The following is a 21193-nucleotide window of genomic DNA, read 5'->3' as shown; positions in this document are numbered from 1 at the left end:
ATTTTCTTGTGAGATCGGGTTGGAAGCTTTTAGGTGTCAAATAATTTGTAGTTTTTGAAAGTAAGTACTTACTGTACCTTGCATTAAAAAAGAAGGGTATCACTTTAGAATAGGTAACACTTGTTAACTATTAACTATGACTTTTCCCTCAATAAATTCTTCATTTGCTGCTTATTAATAGTTAGTAAGGTAGTTGTTAAGTTTAGGTATTGGGTAGGATTAGGGATGTAGAATAAGGCATTAATATGTGCTTAATTAGCACTAATACATGGCTAATATTCTAGTAATATGCATGCTCATAAGCAACTAATAGGTGTAACCGTAAGTGTTCCCAAAAGAAGAAAATGAAACACAAACCCAATTATCTTTCAAAACATCAGTAGATAATTAAGACAAAAAGTAGTTTGATTCTTACAGTATTCCAAGAATTTACTGGAAGTTAAACATTAGAGGAACGTGACCATTAGAGGACACCTGTGTGAAAATAAGGATAGTAATGTATTTTATAGCATTGATATGATGGACAGACTGCACTTTTTTCAATCCCATCTGCATTAGTCAGTGCTCGATATTCACCTTTTAATATGTTGTTTGTGTAAAAGCGCGGCAGTGTATATGTGCGGTTGGTGTGGAGAATGTAACACATGGTGTTTTGAGCATTTGTGCCCCACACACATGCAGGGTTTCACCTGTCTGGACTGAGCTACAACAAGGCTCTCTGGTTTCGGTGGGGTACATGCTCCTAAGCCCGGCTGTAAACGCTACAGGATTAGCCAATCTGCATTTGTGCCTTCTTGTCTTTCTTTGAGGGTGACAGCAGGGAAATGTACACCTCTGTATGCTCACTTTTCCAACTGTGGTGATACATCACACTTATATTTCTCTAGATCTGTATTGCGCTTGCGTTACAAGTTGACACCCCATTGAAAATATATCAAATGTGAGTCTTGAAATAAAAATACAAATATGGGAATTTCTTTGCAAAAACAGATAACTTTTTATTTATTTTTTATGTTAGCTGTATTTGTTAGTTATTTTTAACCTAATCAAAATAACCAGACTGCAGTATGATTAAGATTAATTCGAATGCACGATTTTTGAAAACAGAGTTATAGTAAATAGTTAAATGTGAGATTAATAAAGGTGGGAATGTAAACGGTGTTCCTCGTTAAATCTGACTCTGTGAATGATTAAAGGCTTGTGTCATGGATGGATGAAAAGAACTCACCTCAACTTTCCAAGGATAGGTGAAAGAAACCGTTTGTCTTATTATCGTCTGAGTGTGTTTCCAGACGTGCTGTGAGAACCAGAAAGATTACACTCATTTCCTCATTTACTGGCTCCATTTCTTTTTCACACAATTACAAAAGCGAACCGAGTACAAGCGCTGCAGTCAGCTGTTAGAGCGATAATCAAATTTATGTGACTAGGAAACAACGCTGAAAACACATTGAGGTGAAATATTCTTCCTCCCTCTGATCTCACGTTTCTGCCACTCAGTAGTCAGACGTAAAGGTTAGATTTTCCAGAGCTGTTCCTCACTCAGACCAAGACACAAATATCCCTGTCTGACATGTTTTATACAGGACGTGTCGAATGCAGTAACGTCTCTAATGCAGTCTAAGGGCCATACTTCTCTCGCCAAGCAGCAATTCAACTTGTAGACATGAAAATGCCTTACATTCACACTCTCTGACACCACAGCTGACTCTCAGAAACACTGTCTTTGTGCCTGTGTTAAATTTTATTATTTTTTATATTTTCATGTATTAACGCATTTTCTAATGCAGATTCCAGTCCAAAATACATATTTTGTGTAAGTGCTGATATTTGTGCTAGAAAATCTTTGCTTACAAATTCATTTAAATATCAAGGTACGAGTCCGGACAACATAATAGTTCAAACACAAGTCTCAGTATTTTGCCGACACTTTTCAGTACTTTTTACAGTACTTTTCTGACTTAGCAACTAAAATCATAAATAGGGTGATATCAATGCATGCAGCAGAACGTAACATAAAAGACACTTCCAAATACAATAATATAATGTGAAATCATTACATTTCAAGCACATTGGATAGTGATAAAATAGCTGTAAATAAAACAAATATTATAGGATAAGAGGATTTAAAACAGGGGAGAGAAAAAAAATAATATTTGTGAGATTTATTGCATTTTTAAGTGATACTTTTTCACCCTAAACTGAAAAAAAGGTATAGATATAGATAAAGGTATAGAACTATTTCAATTCAGATATTGCTACATTTTACAAATAATTACAAAGAATCATTAAATTGATTAAAGCAACTCATTAAATTAAACTTGAAATTTATAAGTAGAAAGACTGAAATTGTATGTATATATATATATATATATATATATATATATATATATATATATATATATATATATCATGCACAAATATTCCATGTAGTTTCTCAATTACAGTATAAATTATGATAAATGTAAATAAAATACATTTTACAAGACAATTTTAGTTTAGTTTTTCTACTTCAAAAATTTCACAATTTTAATTGAATGTGTTACTTGTCTTTTCTTTGCAATTTGTGAAATGTAAAATGGATTTTGAATCTTTTAAGTCTCAAAAGAACGTCAAATTTTCCAATGAGTTTAATGTCTCATAATTTGCATGAGGCACAGCAAACAAGCAGTGAAATGTGGCGTTGTACTGGCAGATATGTGGAGTCAGGCCTGCAGCAGCTGTGATGGAGCTCCGCTCACTGATGTGTGTTAATGCTGTCTGTGTTAGTCACTGTTGCCCAGCAACACACCTGTCAGGACGGCCAAGGGTTTACCTGAGCTTCCTTCACAGCACACATGAAACGCAGAGCGGACAAATGCTCTCAAAGAGCCCTTTCTGAATGTTTGTCCTCTGCAATGTGTGTTTTAGCCTCATTTCATGATTTGCAGCCATGAACAAAATCCCTAAAGCAAAAGGAAAACACCCACTGCTGGGTAAACGCACGTAAATATATATACATATCTTCGACATGTTGTTTTGCGCTCTTTCATTTGACCACAGACAACAGAGATGAAATAAATGTGTGCAAATTTGTGCACAAAATAATTGTATTTATATAGAATAAGGCCCGTCATCTATTGTAGTGGTAGAGTCTTCACTGTCTCCAAATACATCTTCATAGATGCATTTTATTATGGATGTGATCATTATCTGTAGAAAAGCATTTATTGCTATATGACAGTGAGTGATAAAAAAACCTGAAATATGAAAGATATCCATCTACAGAAAATATATTTTTTTCTGGCTTAAATAATCATCATGTATTGCTTTATTTAACATGGCATACTTCACCTTTCTTTCTTTATTTTAAGCATTTCCTTAAGTATTTAAAGAAAAATCCACTTCTTTTTTAGATTAAATCATTCATCTTGAAAGCTGCTGTAATTTGACACAAAAATGAATTGACAAAAAATGATTCAAAAACAAAATGAATAAACCATGCAGCCTTTCAATGAATGAGCATATTTGCAATCCTTTATTAATTTCTCAAGTGAGTATGAAATATCATATTAAACATGAATAATGATCAAATTAGGGATATATTTGTTATTTCCAAGATCTTTTTCACCTGAGTTCTCCAAGGTCTCGCTGGATGAACAATGTCAAGATTAAAAGCAAATGCAGAACCAATTTTGAAATGTTATTCGAAATAGTTTTGCTGCAATATGAAAAGAGATTAAAATATTTCTCATATGTTTAGAAACAGTGATGCATGAACGAAAACAATGGCATTTAATTTAGACGCAGAACTGAAAATTATAAATAAACACACACTGCGATGTTTTGAAACAAAAGACATTTTTCATTCACATAATAAATACATTTTGCAATACCATTTTGCAACATTTGCATCATTTTATTTGGTACGGGTGGGGGTGTATTTTGAGTATGTACATCATAAATATTTTTTTTTTTTCAGAGTTTCTCTCACTCAGAGAAAAACAGCTTTCCAAGCAGAGCCAGTTTCTTATAAATACATGAAGGAGTGAGGTACGGGGTAGAGTCTGTCAGAAAATCCCCCCTTTAACGTCCATATCAGTCTTTGGACTCCTCCAGTGTGGAACCTCAATAACACCAAACTGCAGCTCGGGTCGAAGCCTTCCAGCACTGCAGCAGTCAATCACTCATCGGGCCATCGAACCAGCGCGAGAGTCGTCATTTAGTTCATTTCTATTACTGTTCCGTTTGTTTGAATAAAATCAGATGTGTTTCATAATTGCATAATCTCAGTTTTCATTTTAAAGGCTGACATGTTAGAGGCTTGCAGAGGGACAAAAAAGGCTCAAAACATTTGCTCAACTCAATAATACAATAATGTGCTCAACCAATTTCTTCTTTACAAAAATAAAAGTCTCAAATTGAATCTTCAAGCCTTTGACTGAATTGGGTCCAAACACAGATGGACAGCATATGCAACTAAAAAAAGTATCCCAGTACACAAATGAACTAAGATTCAATCCTACAATAACTTTAAACAATTATAAATTAATGCTGCATTTTGAATTAGACTTAGTTGTTAATCTCTGGTACATCAGCATGCTACTTCAATTTTTCTTGTAATATTAAAATGTATTTTCCCCAGTGCCACAGATGAACTGGTTAAAAATATGCTACTGCTGTGTCTCAAGTACAGAGGGCACATGACTAAAACCTGGATGGAATTTGAGGTCATGGATGTAGAATTGTTTCATCAAAAACAAACTAATGAACAAGAAATAATCATTTCAATTTAAATGGAGCTTAACCACAAAGTATTGTGACCCAAACCCAAATGTGAACTACAGAAAATAAAATAATTTAAATACATTTGCTGTGTAGATTTTTGAAACCATCATATCTATGTGCGGTTACGAGATCACATAATTCATGGTTCTCATTAAATCTCTTACTTTGAGAAATGATTTGGACTCTCTCTATTCATTCAAGCAGCTTATAATAGTGGTTAAGAAAAAAAAAAAATGTCATAATCAGGTATATAAAAGTATTTGACAAATAAACTCTTTTACGGAATCTCTTCTCTGTGAACAGATGAACAAATGTCCCTTTCACAGATATCAAGAACACACATCCCTTAATACACTGGAAAAGTGTACTTAAACAGTATTTTTGTCTTGTTTTCCAGTAAAAATTATCTAAACATCCTTAAAATAAGATCAATTTACTTATACAAAATTGCATAATATAATATTATTTACTTTCTTTTAGCTTTTTCTGCTTAAGCATAAACCTCAGTATTTAAAAAAAAAAAGGAAAAAACAAAAAAACTATCTTAAGCAATTTTGCTTAAGTAAATGTATGCTTTAAGGATGTTTAATTTCTTTATTAGACAACAATGAAGAATTAAGAAAGTATTTGTAGAATTTGTAGGAACGAAAAAAAAAAAAAAAAATCAAATCAGAAATTCTAGGCTAGCTCGTGTGAGAGGGTGAAGCACTGAGTGGCGGTTCGTGATTTGATAAGCATCAGCTGCCGTTGGTGATAATGACGGAGGTGCCTTTATGGCCCGGTGCTTGTTCAGCCTGCATGCGTAGATGAGTGGCCATGTCGTAATGGGAGGAACCTGAGCAACCCAGGGAGTATCCTCTAAAGCTGTCTGCTTCGTACAGATGTTCTAGTGCGTAGCTGGTGAGAGAGTAGGCTGTGTGTTTTTCCAGGTACTGACGGGGGTGTGAGGGGTATAGCGCTGGAGTCGGAGAGACAGCACATGTGCCCGTCAGGGGCAGCGGCTGCTGGTGTTGCTGAGAAGAGGAGAGCTCGCTTTGCAAGAAGTCTTTACTTTTACCCAGTCTGTCAGGGATGGGGCTGCTGAGACGAGACAGAGGAACAGGGCTAGGGGCAGGGCTTATAACCTGAGCCGGCCCCCGACACACCACGCTCTGCAACACTGACTGGGGAAAGTCGGTACTGTGAAACGATGAGCTGTGGCTCTTGGCCAGACCGTTTGTAGACTCCAAAGGTAATTCTGTAGGAGCCTCTCTCAACTGCAGACGACTTTCCTCCTCTTTGATCATCTGTTGCGTGGCTCTAATCAATGTCTCAATCTTGCTGGGCTCTTGGGGACTTGCGTGACATTGGTCACCACGGTATCGGTCGCCTGAATCGCTCGTGTCAGGTGAGCTGACCACGCTGTCCTCGTCCCAGTGACCCCTCACTGCAAGAGGGAAAAAAACAGTGTTACCATGAGGAAACAAACACAGTCCAAGGAGCAAAAATTAACAATGTTTTTCTTTGGATAAAGTCAAGGGCTCAATATATCAGGGGTGTCCAAAACCGGTCCTGGAGGGCTGGTATCCTGCATCGTTTAACGCCAACTCCAAATAAACACACCTGAACCAGCTAATCAAGGTCATACTAGAAACCTTCCAGACAGGTGTGTTGAGGCAAGTTGGAGCTAAACTCAACAGGACCGAGTTTTGAATCTCCAAGACTTGTAGAATCTCCAAGAAATGAACCAAAATGAAAAACATTTGGTTTCTAACCACAGATCCACTGAAAGATACATACCTTGCAGGCTATGGATGGAGGTGATGTGGGGCATCACACCTTCGAAACTGTCCCCGTTTTCGGATAAAGACTTGGGTAACGGGAGGACAGAGCGGGCTGCGCCCCACCACGCCTCTCGCCCGGGCTGAGGGGTACCCAGAAAGTATCGGCCAGCCTTACAGCGACCCCTCTCGCAGGACTCGGAGTGAGTGTGACTGTAGAGGTCGCTGGAGGTATGGTGGTCGTCTGTCAGTGGTAGGCCGTAGCAGAGTGGCCGTGGTTCCGAGAACTGCCGGTACACGCATGAGGAGTCTATGCCTTCACACTGCTCCAGAAGCTGAGGAGACGCAGAGTCAGTGAGTGGACTCCCTCCCCACGGACTATCCTGATCCGACTCCGAGCGATCCGTGGGGAAACCCGGATACTGCACAAAAAAACAAATATGCATTAATACAGTGTGTCCTCACCCTGTACCTGGAGGCACGCCAGCAGTACACTCATTGGATGGCTCTCTTATCTAATCCACCCATTTCAAGTCTTGGAGATTCTACAAGTCTGCTGATTCCGGTGTATTTGATTAGGGCAAGTACGAAAATGTGTAGTCTTGGGGTGCCTCCAGTAACACGTCCAACTTGTCCAATGGGATGGTCAAACTTATAAATTTATCACTGAGGGCAAAGTTGAAATTGTGCACAGAGTGATTTACACAAATATAACGTGACGCTGAATCAACACCCAACATTCCTATCATCCAAGTCCTACATATATCCGCAACTTTACCTCAAACCTACCCTTAAAATTATAGTGCAATGATTGCATGTTGTTGCAGGCCCTAACCCTATCCATAACCCAACACCTAAAATTAGAAGGCAATGATTGGTTTATGGAAATGTTACTTAAGGAACGACTAGGCATGTCATAGATGTGTAAATCACATTAGAAGTCTTCCCAGCAACAGAAGACCATCCTAGTGCTCTCTATATACCATGACCAGTCAAATGTAAGGCATTACTGTGATACTAACCTGTGAATAGGGAGAGAGTCTTGTTTTGGTCTTGGTACGGGAGACTCTGCTTTTGCCAACTCTTCTGTTCTCGCTGATGGGGTTAGACGGGCTGTTGTAGGTGAACGAGGGTTTGGTGGACGTCACCTGATCTAAGGACAACTGTAGTCCTTTGTACTCCGTGTCCCTGTTGGGGAAGGACAGCAACACTGAGCCTCGAACCCAACCAGGTGTGCAACTACACTGCTTATCTCAGTATTACTGTTTACTGGTGCATTTTTCCTTTTCATGTTAACCACTCAGAGAAATGTATGGTCAGGCTTTTTCTTTAGATGCTTCAGGCTCCATGCTCATTTGTGAAGCAGTGTGTGAGGAAGACTCAAGGACAGAAAATGAATTGCATTGTTTCTCCTGCAGGATTGGAAAAAGGCTCCTACAAACATACGGCAGAGGGCTGGAGGCTCTGTTCAAATACACAGTGAGATTAAGAGCTATGTCTGGCTAAATCAAACCCACACAGGGATCACCACATAAGGCATAACTAGGAAATGGGAATTGATTTCTCAGTAAAGTGCTGTATGGATTTCTGTTCCCAGTGATGTATAACTTTCAGAAAACGACGGCTAGAGCATATGCTAGCCAGGCGCCCAACGCCAGCTTCCCTCCTGAGGCCTAGCAGGCTGGCTCAGACAGCACGCAGACTAATGGGATTGCACGCAGATGGCAACATCTTGGAAAAAGACCGACATACACTTTCTCACATGCACCCGCACAAATGCACTCGCAGACCCACGGGATCTCATGAAGTTGATGCTGTCTTTGTACGCTCTATGTAAATACTGAGTTTTTCTGAGGTCAAGGCCTGTCGAAAGAAGCCAAAAGCCTTAAGGTGATGCAACAGGTTGGTCAGTGTCAGTGGTTTAGCGCGCATACACGGTCTCATTCAGCTCAGCCGCCATTCTCTCTCTCACACACAATCTCATTTCACACCTCACAGCCCGTGTGAGTAGACTCTGATAACACCACGACAAGACGCCAGGCATATCCACCTCGCTTCCTTTTCTCACTAAAGACTAGCTGTGCATTTCTGAATGAGAGCACATGTGGAGAGGTTAAACGGGAAACTCGCACTCGTGATGTCTACACTGCGACGCACACTTTTAAGGAAATCATTCTTCTCAAGGAAACTGAATGATGGATGATGGTGGGGAATATCACCAAAAAAAAGAGAACTCTTAGCAAGCTGTGAGCTATAAACACTCATCTTTACAGCCTATTAATTAAACCTCATAAACACTTTTCCTTTATGGCTGTGGATGAAGTGCTATCTGACACTCGCGGGCTATGGGCAGACTGGCATATTAAAAGCAATCCACTGTTTTAATGAAGGCTTTTATAGCGCACAATTCATTTACATCTGTAACAGATAGATAGCAAAGGAGGCAGAACGAGTGGGGCTGGGAGGGAGGGGGGGTCGTTGCTCCAGATGCTGGCATCGCTTCTAATAGGCTCTCTGGAAGTGTGCACACAAATGCTGCGCTTCACTCTTCCATATGTCCCTCTCTCAAAACCGTAGTGTGAGCGATGGCTCCATTGCTCAATCCCGCTTCATTCTTTCCAGAGAGTTCCAGTGGAAAAGTTCATTGTGGTAATGCACAGAGTTTGTCAGTATGAATGCATGACAAATAAATCACCCACGACCCCTGGCTCCCATGCAGTTTCTGTACATGCAGCTGGCATATTTTATAAAGCAAGAACAGGAATGACACTTCGAACTGACCGATGAGCATCAGGGCAGCTTTAACTCGCTCTGTCACTGGCACGGCTGGACTTGCAAACACCATAAATTTGAACCTTAATGATATTGTACTGAATCTATTGCTAGTTGTAAGTCACTGAGAGAGGCCTTTTAGCTGTGTAATAGTGGAATAATGTGGACAACTCAACACAACTGTAGACAGAAGCTTTAAGAAATTATATGGGATACTACACTTTTGCCTAATACACTGCATGCATGTTAGACATGTACAACTGGATTCAAGTAGAGCACATATTAATGCCTTATTCTGCATGACCATATTGTAGATCCCTTAATCCTACACCATACCTAAATTAATAAGCAGCAAGTTATTTTTTGTTTTAAATTAAGTGTCCCATGTTATGGTGCAAGTATATTAATTCATTTGAAAATATAATTTTACTTGCATATACACTACCGTTTAAAAGTTGTGAGTCAGTAAGATTTTTTTAAGAAATTGATATTTTCATTCAGAAAGGATGCGTTAAATTGATTAAGAGTGACAAAGACTTGTAGAATGTTAAAAAAAGATTTCCATTTCAAGTAAATGTTCTTTTGAACTTTCTATTCATCAAAGAATCCTGAAAAAACAAAACCATTTTCAACACTGATAATAATAATAATAATAATAATAATAATAAGAAACATTTCTTGAGCAGCAAACTGGCATATTAGAATGGATTCCTGGGATGCTGAAGACTATGGCTGATAAATTCAGCTTTGCCATCACAGGAATAAATTAGATTTCAAAATATATTAAAATAGAAAACAGTTATTGCAAATTGTAATTATAAACCCCCGATATGTAGTAGGTATTTGTATTCTTTATACAGGCTATTAATAAAGGAAACAGTGAAGCACAAAAATCAGGGGTTACGAATACAAAAGTCTTCAAAAAATAAACTATGAAAATGATAATAAATACATGAATTTATAGCCTTGCATAGAAATCAGTGTTCGTTATCTGAATTTAATTGATGACAATTAAACAACAGGGTATAAAGATCTCATGATGTTTTGAAGATGCATATTTGAAGAGGCATAACAAGCTTTACATAGTGTACTCACGTGAGGACGTAGTTGACACTGACGATGCAGTGTGGTCTGGACGATCTGCTGTTGTGGACGATAGTAGCGTAACTCTGTACCCACACCCACCCACCCTGCTTAGCCAGGAATCGGTAGTATTTGGTGGTGACTTGTCCTTTTACCAACACTGCAGAGAGAAAAACACACGCAATCAATTCGAGAACATTTCTGACACTTTCACTTCACACGCTTCTTTTGCAAAACAAAATGAAAAAACGATTCATTAATTTGTTGTTTATTTCCATCAGCAACATTGTGTTTTTTTTTGGCCTTACGTGTGGTTCATTTAATCTTTCTTATTCAGGAAAGCTAATTACTGCTTTCATTTGCATGTTTAAACTGCCGTTTCTCTTTCAGCCTAATAACTATTTATAGCAAATAATGTCAAATATTGTCTCTCTTAATAAGCTGTGTTGTACTGCAATCAGGAATGTAATAGATAAAACAATGGATAGTAGAAAAATATTTTTAAGTACTAAACGTGCAGAAAAAAAAAAAAAACGAATTTCCAATCCGGTTCACTAATTTGGTTACTAATAGATTGCATGTTTAATCTAAGATCATGCTCATATCGGTATGTTGAGACAGGGAAATCACATTCATCTCCTATAACATGGTGTTATCAATTACCACGCTCAGTTGTGCCCTGAAGACGCGAAGGCGCTCATGATGGTGAGCGATGTCAGTCATCACTAAAGCTGCTGTTATTATTAGATGCTGTAAAGGGGACGTAACCAGAGGAATGAGGAAAAACAAACCTAACTCACACAAGTGGTGCGCACAGCGGAGATGGAAAGTGTCACAGCTGTGGACGTGATGATAAAGTGTCTTCTCTATTAAGTCTTGCGGCTCGTAGCCAGTGAGCTCCGCAACCCTGACAAACACAGAACAGAATAACAATGGTGTTGGCATGAGCACAAACACCTGTCCACACACTAGCACGTGCAGGAACGGGACAAATTTGCTTAAACGCAAGCCCAACGTGCAAACGCGCATGTGTGTCTCGCTAAACACAGAATATGGAATATGGATATATATACAAAGCTGCATTTACACAATCATAGAGGCACACATACACAGACAAGAATTTGATGCTTTGGAAATTATTTTTCATAATATATTATATATATATATATATATATATATATATATATATATATATATATATATATATATATATATAGTATCCAAAGGTCTGAGATACACACTGAAAACAGCAAATATACTTTTTTTTCTTCTTTTGTTTGTTTAAAGAATGGTTATGTGATAGAGGCACACATGCACAGACAAGAAGGTTCCGAGACCACGCTGAAAATCTATTTTTTTTTTTTTTACATTTCATTCATTTAGAGAAAGATTATGAAATCAAATTAAATATACATATTGCGGATTCTGATATTGAGCCTTATTTGGTCTCGATGATATAAAATGAATAGCACACTGACGATTCTTCTCTCTCTCTCTCTCTCTGGTCACTTATCAAATGCAAGCAAATTAGTGCCATCATGTACTCTCCCTTGTACGATTATCTCTGGAACATTGGAGAACATGATCATCAGGATTTGTTCATGGCAGCTTAAGTGTATGCCAAAAGGTTAAATGGCAAAAACACAGAGAAACATTTTGATATTCATGTTTAACTTTGAATTTTCAAATGATTTTTTTTTTTTTTTTATTGTTATGCTGATAAAATAATCTGTAACTACAATGCTCCAAAAAAAGAGGCATTTTCATTCATAGTCTCAGACCTTTGGTCCCCGTTGCCTATATTATCAACACAGCAATATCATATGAACACATGGTACCTGGAGTCCAGGAAAATGAGTTTCATGTCCAGGCTGGCTCTGAACATGAACATATTGCTGTAGAGCTTGATCTCGGTTACTGCGCTGGGGGGGAGAGAGTGACCAACAGCCACCAGACCCACGTTCTGATAACAGCCGTCAAACGGAGACATATCTAAACTGTACTGACGGATCTTCAGATAGCCGCTGCAGTGAATTACCTGTCGGAGATCATGGTCACACACATCTGTATTATAGTTCACTGCATCTGTAATCATCTCTATGCTATCTTGTGTTATGGCTTACATGTAAATATTCTTTGCCTTGGCTTGCACATACATCAGAAGTCTTTGTATTTGTCTAATGTTTTAAAATACGATGCCTATTGGGCACAATAGCATTAAAAATAGCTAAAGATCTCTACTACACAATGAAGGAAGACATTAAAAACAGTATATATTTTTATGCATCTGTGGAGACCGTTTTATTAAACATCACACATAAAAAGGGAATAAAACTATAATAGCCTACCTTGTAACCACCACACGTCAAGCCAGCATTTCTTTTAGCAAGGACGCATTTCATTCTCAGGAAAAAAGATCTTTCCATTTCATATTCTAGAAAAAGATCAGGAAGCAGAAGAGGGTGAAGGAGCGGTTTGAGGGAAGATGAATAGGTTTGTGTGTGAAGGATGTCTCACCGTGGACGAAGTGTGAATGATACGGCTGGTGAGCCGTCAGGACGGCGGTCATCTCGTCGTGGTCTGCAGGGTGGATGTATTCATAAATGCTGTTCCCCGTCAGCTCTACCTGTTAAAATGGACTTTTGTCATTGCAGTCAAAGCTGCCAGAAACACTGTGACATAGGCTGAATATAAATAGGTCTTAAATAAAAGCAATTAGTAGTAAATACATAAATGTGCACTTTACCTGTGACAACCCTAAATGCACTGATGCAGTTTCAGAAATGTACATGATTTTCCCATCAGGAGCTACCACAAAAATGAAGCCATCCAAAGTCTAAAGAAAATATAAACAAATTTAAAATCGTGCATTAATGTAAATTAATTAGTTCTTATATTATTAAAGCATCATTAGCTCTTAGAAATCAGCTTAGGTAATATTCAGTTGAATCGGGAGCCTAAGCTTTCATATTCAATTATAACAATAATTCAAAATCATAGCTTACATAGAGGCAGGAAGCACTTATAAAAATGTAATAATTTAAGGAAATTATGAAAGTCTTCGCAAGAAACAAATATCGATATTTAGACGGTTTATCGCGGAATAGATTCACTAGCGATGCACAACTGGAACTGTAAGACGAATTCAGTATAACATCATCGATACCAGAATAATTATTATGCCTACAAATAATAATAATAATAATAATAGTAAAGTGTGTACCTGAAGCAGATGCGATCCTAACTCTCGGCCCACATTCTCCAGAGAGCTCGCGCGACTCACATGACCCCAGGATTCCCCGAGACCTGCGGAACACCCAAAACACCCCAAAAACACCCTTATTATGACCAGCCTTCATTATATGACAACCCATCAGAGCTAGCCTTACAAAACCAACCTTAGCGCATAAATAAAATGTCTCTAATGAAATTCGTTTTGACGGGAAAACAAACAAACAAACAATAAAAATCTACAACAACAAAAATAATAGTCTATCGTCATGTGACGATCAATATTTGAAGAGTGAACCGACTATAAACACGCTGAATGTAAATGAGGATATTTATGATGGAGAAAGTCGATAAAGCAAACAGTCTGACAAACTCAATCCAAATCACAGGAAAACAAACATCAGATGAGAAGCGAAGCATTAAACAAACATGACTCCGCGTCTATCAAACAATCTGAAAAATAACCACATTCTTCCAGAAGCAATACATATTTAACGGACAGATCATAAAAAACATTTTCTCTTGCTGCTTTTAAGATGATCGACAGAGCTAATATTTAGCTTTATTAAATAATAATAATAATAATAATAATAATAATAATAAATTGTCGAAACATTAATCAAATGAAAATAATAATAGTTGCTGTGATAAATGCAGCCTGACCCAGAGCCGATGGATCCGAAGCGAAGCTATGAAATATCTCATAACCTTACATCAGAAACCTCCTCACAGTAAACAAAACATCACTGCATCTCTCCAGCGGAGACTCACATTAAAACAATTCTTCTGTTTCTTCTGTGAACGCGTTTCGTTTTAGTCTCTTCAGGCCCGAGATGTTCTCCAGCATGAAGCCTAATGCACCCTCACACGAAATTAGCCTACAAAACATCAGATTTTACTCTCGAATGCAAACAATCGTTTTTAATAAGCTTCTGACATTTTTAATTGTCGAATAACTCTAAAACAGATTTTGCGTCCAAGAGGAAATCGCTAATAATACGAATAAAAAAGATAAAATCGCTAATAATAGCCTACGAATAAAAAATATAAAATGGCTAATAATACGAATAAAAAGATAAAATGGCTAATAATACGAATAAAAATATTAAATCGCTAATAATACAAATAAAAATGAGTAAATCGCTAATAATACGAATAAAAATGAGGAAATCGCTAATAATACGAATAAAATGCAAATCTGAGCGAAAGACCGACTTACTAAAATAACTCATGAATAAAAACAGAAACCACCGCCTGAATGAAATGCTGACAGCAGTGTCCGTCAGAGTTATTCTCTTCACAGCCGAGCAATAAATAATCTCCATAAAAACACCTTAATTTCTAATAAGACTTTCCTGTCTCACATGACCTCGCTGACCTTTAACCCAGGCGCGCTGCTTCAGTCACATTGCGTTTAAAAACACGAGTAAAGCACATGCTGCAGGAAGGTACATGCTTTAGTATCTCTCTGGCTGGATGGAGAGAGATGCATTTGATTCATATGCACCGCAAGCCCAGAAGATATTACTGTATGTTTCTCACTTTCATTTGATCAAAGAAGAAACTTCGTTTCCAGAACGTGTTAATCAGTCATTATATTAGAAATACATATTAACATAGCCTACATCATGTATATCGAACAGGAAATACAAACACAACACATAAAATACAAAAGAAAAACGATTTAAATCATACAGTCGCGCGTGTGTTGATGGAGATGTTTTACACTCTTTAAGGTGTTTTTATTTTTATTAGTCTTGATATTATTACTCGTCACAGTTTTAGTCTCCAGGAGCTTGTTTCTGATGTTAATTGTCTCAAACCCGTGCTGAGTGACGGCATACCCAAAAACTCACGATTTGATTTTATTGATATTATTATTAGTCTTTTATTATTTGCCTATTATACTAATATTAATTAAGAAAAATATTTCGTGTATGTATGTGGTGTATAAAGACGCGTGTCGATGGGACGGTGATAATTGGCGCTGATTGTCTTCAAATTCACGAAAGCCTTTTCATGTTCATATATATTGATGCACAAAATCACCAATCACCACATACATACACGAAATATTTTTCTTAATTATTATTAGTATAATAGGCTAATAATAAAAGACTAATAATAATAATAATATCAATAAAAACAAATCGTGAGTTTTGGGGTATGCCATCGTACACACAATTACAAAATATAGCCTATATTTGTTGCTTTATTTAAAAAAAAGAAAAGAAAAGCTGCTGCAATGAGGCAACGGCCATAATGTTTTTGCTCCGTGTTTGTATTTTTAAAAACGAAAATCTGTTAAAACATCTTATTTATTAACACCGCAATTTAATAGTATGTTTGATATGACTCATGCATGCTTTCTGCAAATTGTGTGCATGAAATCCTAACTGACAGCTATATCTAGATCGAAACAAAATCATTTTAAACAAATAGCCTAATACACTTTTTTTTTTGTAGTTATCAACATTTTTTATTTTTCATACATCCTAATACACTTAATAATTATAATAATAAATAATAATAATAATAAATAATAATAATAATATCTGAATTATTAATATTTTACAGCACCGAGACTAATACTACTACTAATAATAAACAGTAGCGATAATATTTGTAGGTTATATTTTTATTATTATGATTATTACAGTTGGCAAGAACACCAAGAATGATGTTAAGCTTCCTAAAATGAATGAATCATTTAGCGACACCGCAGAAGATGATGACCAAAACATGGGTAATGACCGACGCACCTTCTGGGAAGACGATCCTCATCTTCAGGTAGCTGGTGGCGAGTCTGATGATGGAGGCTTTGTCCAGCTGTGAGGTGATGGCCGAGGGCAGAGGCAGTAGTTTGGCCAGCTCATAGAACTCGCTGTTCTCCTTCTCCCTCCGCGTCCGCGCCGCGTTCTTCGACTTCTCCTTCATGCTCTCAGGTGTCTCAGACCCTTCTGCTGTTCGCTTCAATCTCTCCACAACACAAACTCAACCGCATGCGTGAGGTCTCCAGCAGTTTCACAGACATGGGAAGGTTTCAGAGACGTCCTGAAGGTGTTCCTGCCATCACCGATTCCCAGCAATTCACGGAGGCTCCTGAGATGTCTTACAAGCAGATGCGAGACGAACACAGCTTCATGATAATGATTAGTTTGTTTCATCCGCTTTGAGTCTTATGTTACACACACATGAAATCCACTCGGGCCCAGAATCTTCTATCCATGCATCAGATGCGCGTGATATTCCTGGAAAACAGCAGAGCGCGCGTTCATTTCTCTTCCTACTTTAAAACGCACGTGTCTTTTAACTTATGAAAAACCTTTATTTATTCTTATTACATGTATATTTACGATGGCCTATATAGGCTAAACTACGCATTTTCTGTCTGCGGGCAGGCTTGATATTTGCTCCGTATTGGATGTATTTGATTACATCGCATTTATAATTTCCATATTTTGCTTAAGTATAACTTTTACGTTTCACGATATGCTAAAACATGCACGTCTTCTTACCTCATATCAGACCACACTGCAAGCTTGCATAGTCTTCATAAGTTCATAACTCCACAACGACACATATCCAGAGCTGCGCTCGCGCGTTAATTCATGCCGAGCTCCACAGCAAACACAGGAAACATCGTATCTTTGTATCCAGAAGGATCTTGTTTGGAGGAGAGTTTGTTGAAGTCTCTTTCTGTCTGAGCAGCACACGGGCCCTCCCCCTGATCCCAGCTCATTGGACACTGAAGGACCAGACAGGATTTTCCCATTGGATCGCATTGACTAGCGGCCGCTCCATGTCAAATCTCCCCTGACCCCTGACCCGTAACGCACTATGAATAATATCTGCATTTAAAGTTCTCTGACTCTCTCTCTATCTCATTAGCCTAAAGAAGAGGATTAATCAATCATCTAAAATATCCAACATAAAACATTGTAGCTATTTTTAAACTTGCAAATATGCAATACATACATATAAATAAATTGCACGTTCTCCTGTTTTTTTTTAAAGACATTTTACATAAAATGCTGCTTATTATTGAACAGTTATTATGGTCCTATTTTCTTACGGTTTAACTAAAATGATTCTGCAGCAATTCATATATACAGCAAAATCATTTGTTGTCCATGAACGATAACACAAGTATTAATATGTGATTATGAGAGTAAATCCCACTCTTCTTCCCTGTTGAATAAAGAGCCGGCAATTTTGTCCACTGTGGCAGGCTTCAGTTTTGTTCTTATTTTATATAGATACAACCACTGTTTTAGTCCTGGCCTTTTTTTGTGATATCAATATGATGAAAGATTTATTGTGTTACTATGATAAGAAACTAAAATCATAACATTTTTAAGGAGAGGGAAAAAAAATATTTTGTGCATCAAATGTTGATGCAAAAAAAAAAAGCTCTTTTTTGAGTGTGTGCATCTCAGGAGGGCAGCAGTCTGTGTCTGTAATAGGAAATCACCTGCAGCAGGAGAAAATCAGACAGGATGCGCCCTGCACACGAAACGCTTGATGCTGCTTTAACCTTTTCCTAAAGCCTGAATTTGCTGCTGATTAAACGGCGTCAGTGGAAAAGAGAACAATCGAAAATACTTTACAGTATATGAAGTCCTCAGTAGGGACTCAAAACCATTGCCATTAAAACCATTGGCAATAAATGAACGATTTAAAACAATTAAGATTTTTAATTATAGTGTTAGAGACAGCAAAATAAAAGCCTAATTACATGTTTAAGCAAGTCTATATAAAAAAATAGGTTTGTCGGTGATGCTGTCTTTGTCTTTGAACATAATTGATCATTTTGCAAATTATCACGATCAAAATTATTGTTTGCTTCAGTCAAACATCAACATCAAACTAATGCTAATAAAACAACATGCTTAAATGTATTATTTTATTCTCTTTGAATTCCTGAGCGTCTTTATATTCATTGCAGAAATAAGCATAGTAACAGACAAAAGTCATCTTCAAAGGTAAATAATAACAAGCATGTGCTGACAATCTGACCTCTGTAACAAATAACAAAACATGTGGCGTGTGTATAACTGCCTCTGCTGCAGAACTGTGGACACTTAGGAAAGAATGGAAACAATTGTGCTGCATGTGTTATTTATTTGATATATTTAACAAAATGGATTTTCATACTGAACATTTCCATACTTCAGAAGCAAAAACAATCTGTGTGTTTATATTTTAATTCGACAAATATAACGTTCACCCTAAAATGTAATGCAGAATGTTTCAGGTGAACTAAAATAAGCACAAAATGAGAATAAAAAGAGTAATAAGTGACCGTCTGATCTAGAAGGTTCCTCTTGAATCTATTACAACCATCTGACCCCAAAAAAAAAAAATTAAAGTAAAATCAGTGTAGTTTTTCCTAGAACTCACAAGAATTGTCCATTAAATGAACATCCCAAGCCAAGAGAGAAACTTTAGTTTAGTTTTGACTAAGTGTGAGGTCACTTCAGTGCCTTTTTGCCAACGCTGTCCGATATCTCGCTGTTGACTTGCGCAGCAATGCTGGCTGGGATGATGTTCAGGTGGATGTCGTACTGCTGATCCACGCCGAGGTAGCTGTCGCTCATCAGGTACAGCGTGTAGATACACCTAGAGGAAGAGTCACACATTAAGACTGTAGATACTACACAAAACATGCCATTAGAGCAGCAGCAAACGGCTCTTACTTTCCCGTCTTCTCAGGCGTGAAGAAGGCCACGGACACGCCGCTGTGGTTGCGTATAAATCCCACACGTTTGATAGCCAGCAGTTCTTTCTTCTCCACCTCCCCGAGAACGAGAAACCAGCCTTCGTCTTTGGGTTTGGGGAAGCGTGGGGCCTGTGCCTTGCTGTCCTGCTTCCTCTGAAAAAACCCAACCAATATTGATTAAATGGCTGGACAATATAAAAGGTAAACAGAATAAATGTCCCTCTCCATCCGTTGGTGGACTCACTCTCTGCTGGCCGGCGTTGAGGCGGCGCAGGGACACCTGGAGGACGTACTCCTGGTCAGCGTGCAGCGGCAACCAGCTGGACTCGTCTCTGATGTTGGTGACGTTAGCAGGGAGCACACGCTCTGTTTGCTCCTCACAACCCTCCCACCAGCCCTTCACACTCATCCTCACCTCCACCACAGGCAGGTGACTCAGAAAAGCCCACGCCTGTCAAAAGAACCGAATTAGGCATGACAAAGCAAAGCATGTTCTTCTCGAATTTGATTGATATTAGGCAAATTTAGCAATCCTGCTGCTGTAAGTTTTGTGAATTACTCTTAAGCTCACCAAGGCTGTATTTATTTGATCAAAAATACAGTAAAAACTGCAATACTATGAAATATTAGAATCATTTGAAATGAATGTTTTCTTTTTGAATATATTTTGTAAATTTCCTACCATAAATATATCAAAACTTAATTTTTGATTAGTAATATGCATTGCTAAGAACTTCATTTGGACAACTTTATATGTGATTTTCTCAATATTTAGATTTTTTTGCACCCTCAGATTCCAGATTTTCAAATAGTTGCATCTCAATATCAATGGAAAGATTATGAATTCAACTGTATTCAGCAGATGTATAAATCTTAATAAAAAAAAAAGACCCTTATGACTGGTCCAGGGTCACATTTCTTATTATCAATGTTAAAAACTGTTAATATATATATATATAAATATATATATAAATAAATGCTGCTTAATATATATATTTTTTTGATACACTACAAAACTTTGGGGTAGGTAATAAAAAAAAAGGGTGAAAAAAGATATTAATACTTGAATTCTTGATACTTGAATTCAATAAATTGATCAAAAGCGACAGTAAAGACCTTTATAATGTTAGACAAAATTTCTATTTCAAATAAATGCTGTTTTTTGATCCTTGATCAGCGTATTAAAATGATTTCTAAAGGATCAGGTGACACTAAGACTGGAGTAATGGCTATAGTAATGTAAATCAGCTTTGCATCACAGGAATAAATCACATTTTAAAATAAATTCATATATATATTTTTGCATTTATATTACATATATTACAGTTTTAACTATATTTTTGAATAGAGATAAATAAATGCAGCCATGGTGAACATAAAAGACTTAAAAAAAAACGTAATTACTCCAAACGTTTGATGGGTAATGTGTATATATATATATATATATATATATATATATATATATATAGACTCTGTAATAAGCCATAAGCACTCTTTAGCCCATCGTTTAACATCTGTACTAGAAGAAAACACAAGGAATATGAGAAAACATCAAGAACAAATAAAAGAAGGTGTTTGTGTGGAGAGTGTTTGCTTGCCGTGGTTCTGTTAGCATTAGAGACATGGGAGACGGATGGAAAAAACGGTGTAGCTCACCCCGCCACAGCTATTTATGCAAGGATTACGCTTCCTTAGTGAACGAGACGAGGACGCGGCAGCGCATGTGCTTATTTAATTAGCAGGGCTGAGAGGAAGGGGGGTCGCTGGAATACTGATGGGGAACGGGCGCTGGGCTTATTGCTGGGCTCGGACGCTCGCATTACCGCTGCAATTAGCACTTAGATTGGAGCTCTAAACC

General features: G+C 37.5%; 2 protein-coding genes across 3 annotated transcripts in view; both read right to left on the bottom strand.

Moving 5' to 3' along the window:
* Positions 1–5504: 5504 nt before the first annotated feature.
* Positions 5505–16550, bottom strand: LOC306887391 (single-minded homolog 1-A-like; the record flags this gene model as incomplete). The annotated part of the gene is made up of 11 exons (XM_079445077.1): positions 5505–6193; positions 6547–6949; positions 7550–7715; positions 10395–10542; positions 11183–11289; positions 12221–12420; positions 12731–12816; positions 12900–13008; positions 13129–13218; positions 13606–13688; positions 16376–16550. 11 exons carry the CDS (start codon positions 16548–16550, stop codon positions 5505–5507), a joined length of 2256 nt encoding a protein of 751 aa, XP_079301203.1.
* A 1957-nt stretch (positions 16551–18507) lies between these two features.
* ascc3 (activating signal cointegrator 1 complex subunit 3) overlaps positions 18508–21193 on the bottom strand; it is a 174354-nt gene continuing 171668 nt past the window's right edge. For both annotated transcript variants that reach the window (XM_079445871.1, XM_079445872.1), the window contains exons 40-42: positions 19580–19786; positions 19313–19488; positions 18508–19235 (exon numbers count right to left, since the gene is read on the bottom strand). In XM_079445871.1, the coding sequence (XP_079301997.1) occupies positions 19088–19235; positions 19313–19488; positions 19580–19786 (531 nt within the window). In that variant the 3' untranslated portion in view covers positions 18508–19087. The remainder of the gene's footprint in view (positions 19236–19312; positions 19489–19579; positions 19787–21193) is intronic.

This window comes from Barbus barbus (assembly GCF_936440315.1).
Source record: "Barbus barbus genome assembly, chromosome: 21".
Taxonomy (NCBI): Eukaryota; Metazoa; Chordata; class Actinopteri; order Cypriniformes; family Cyprinidae; genus Barbus; species Barbus barbus.
The sequence above is the reverse complement of the archived record's forward strand: the minus strand, read 5'-3'. Positions and strand labels throughout refer to the sequence as shown.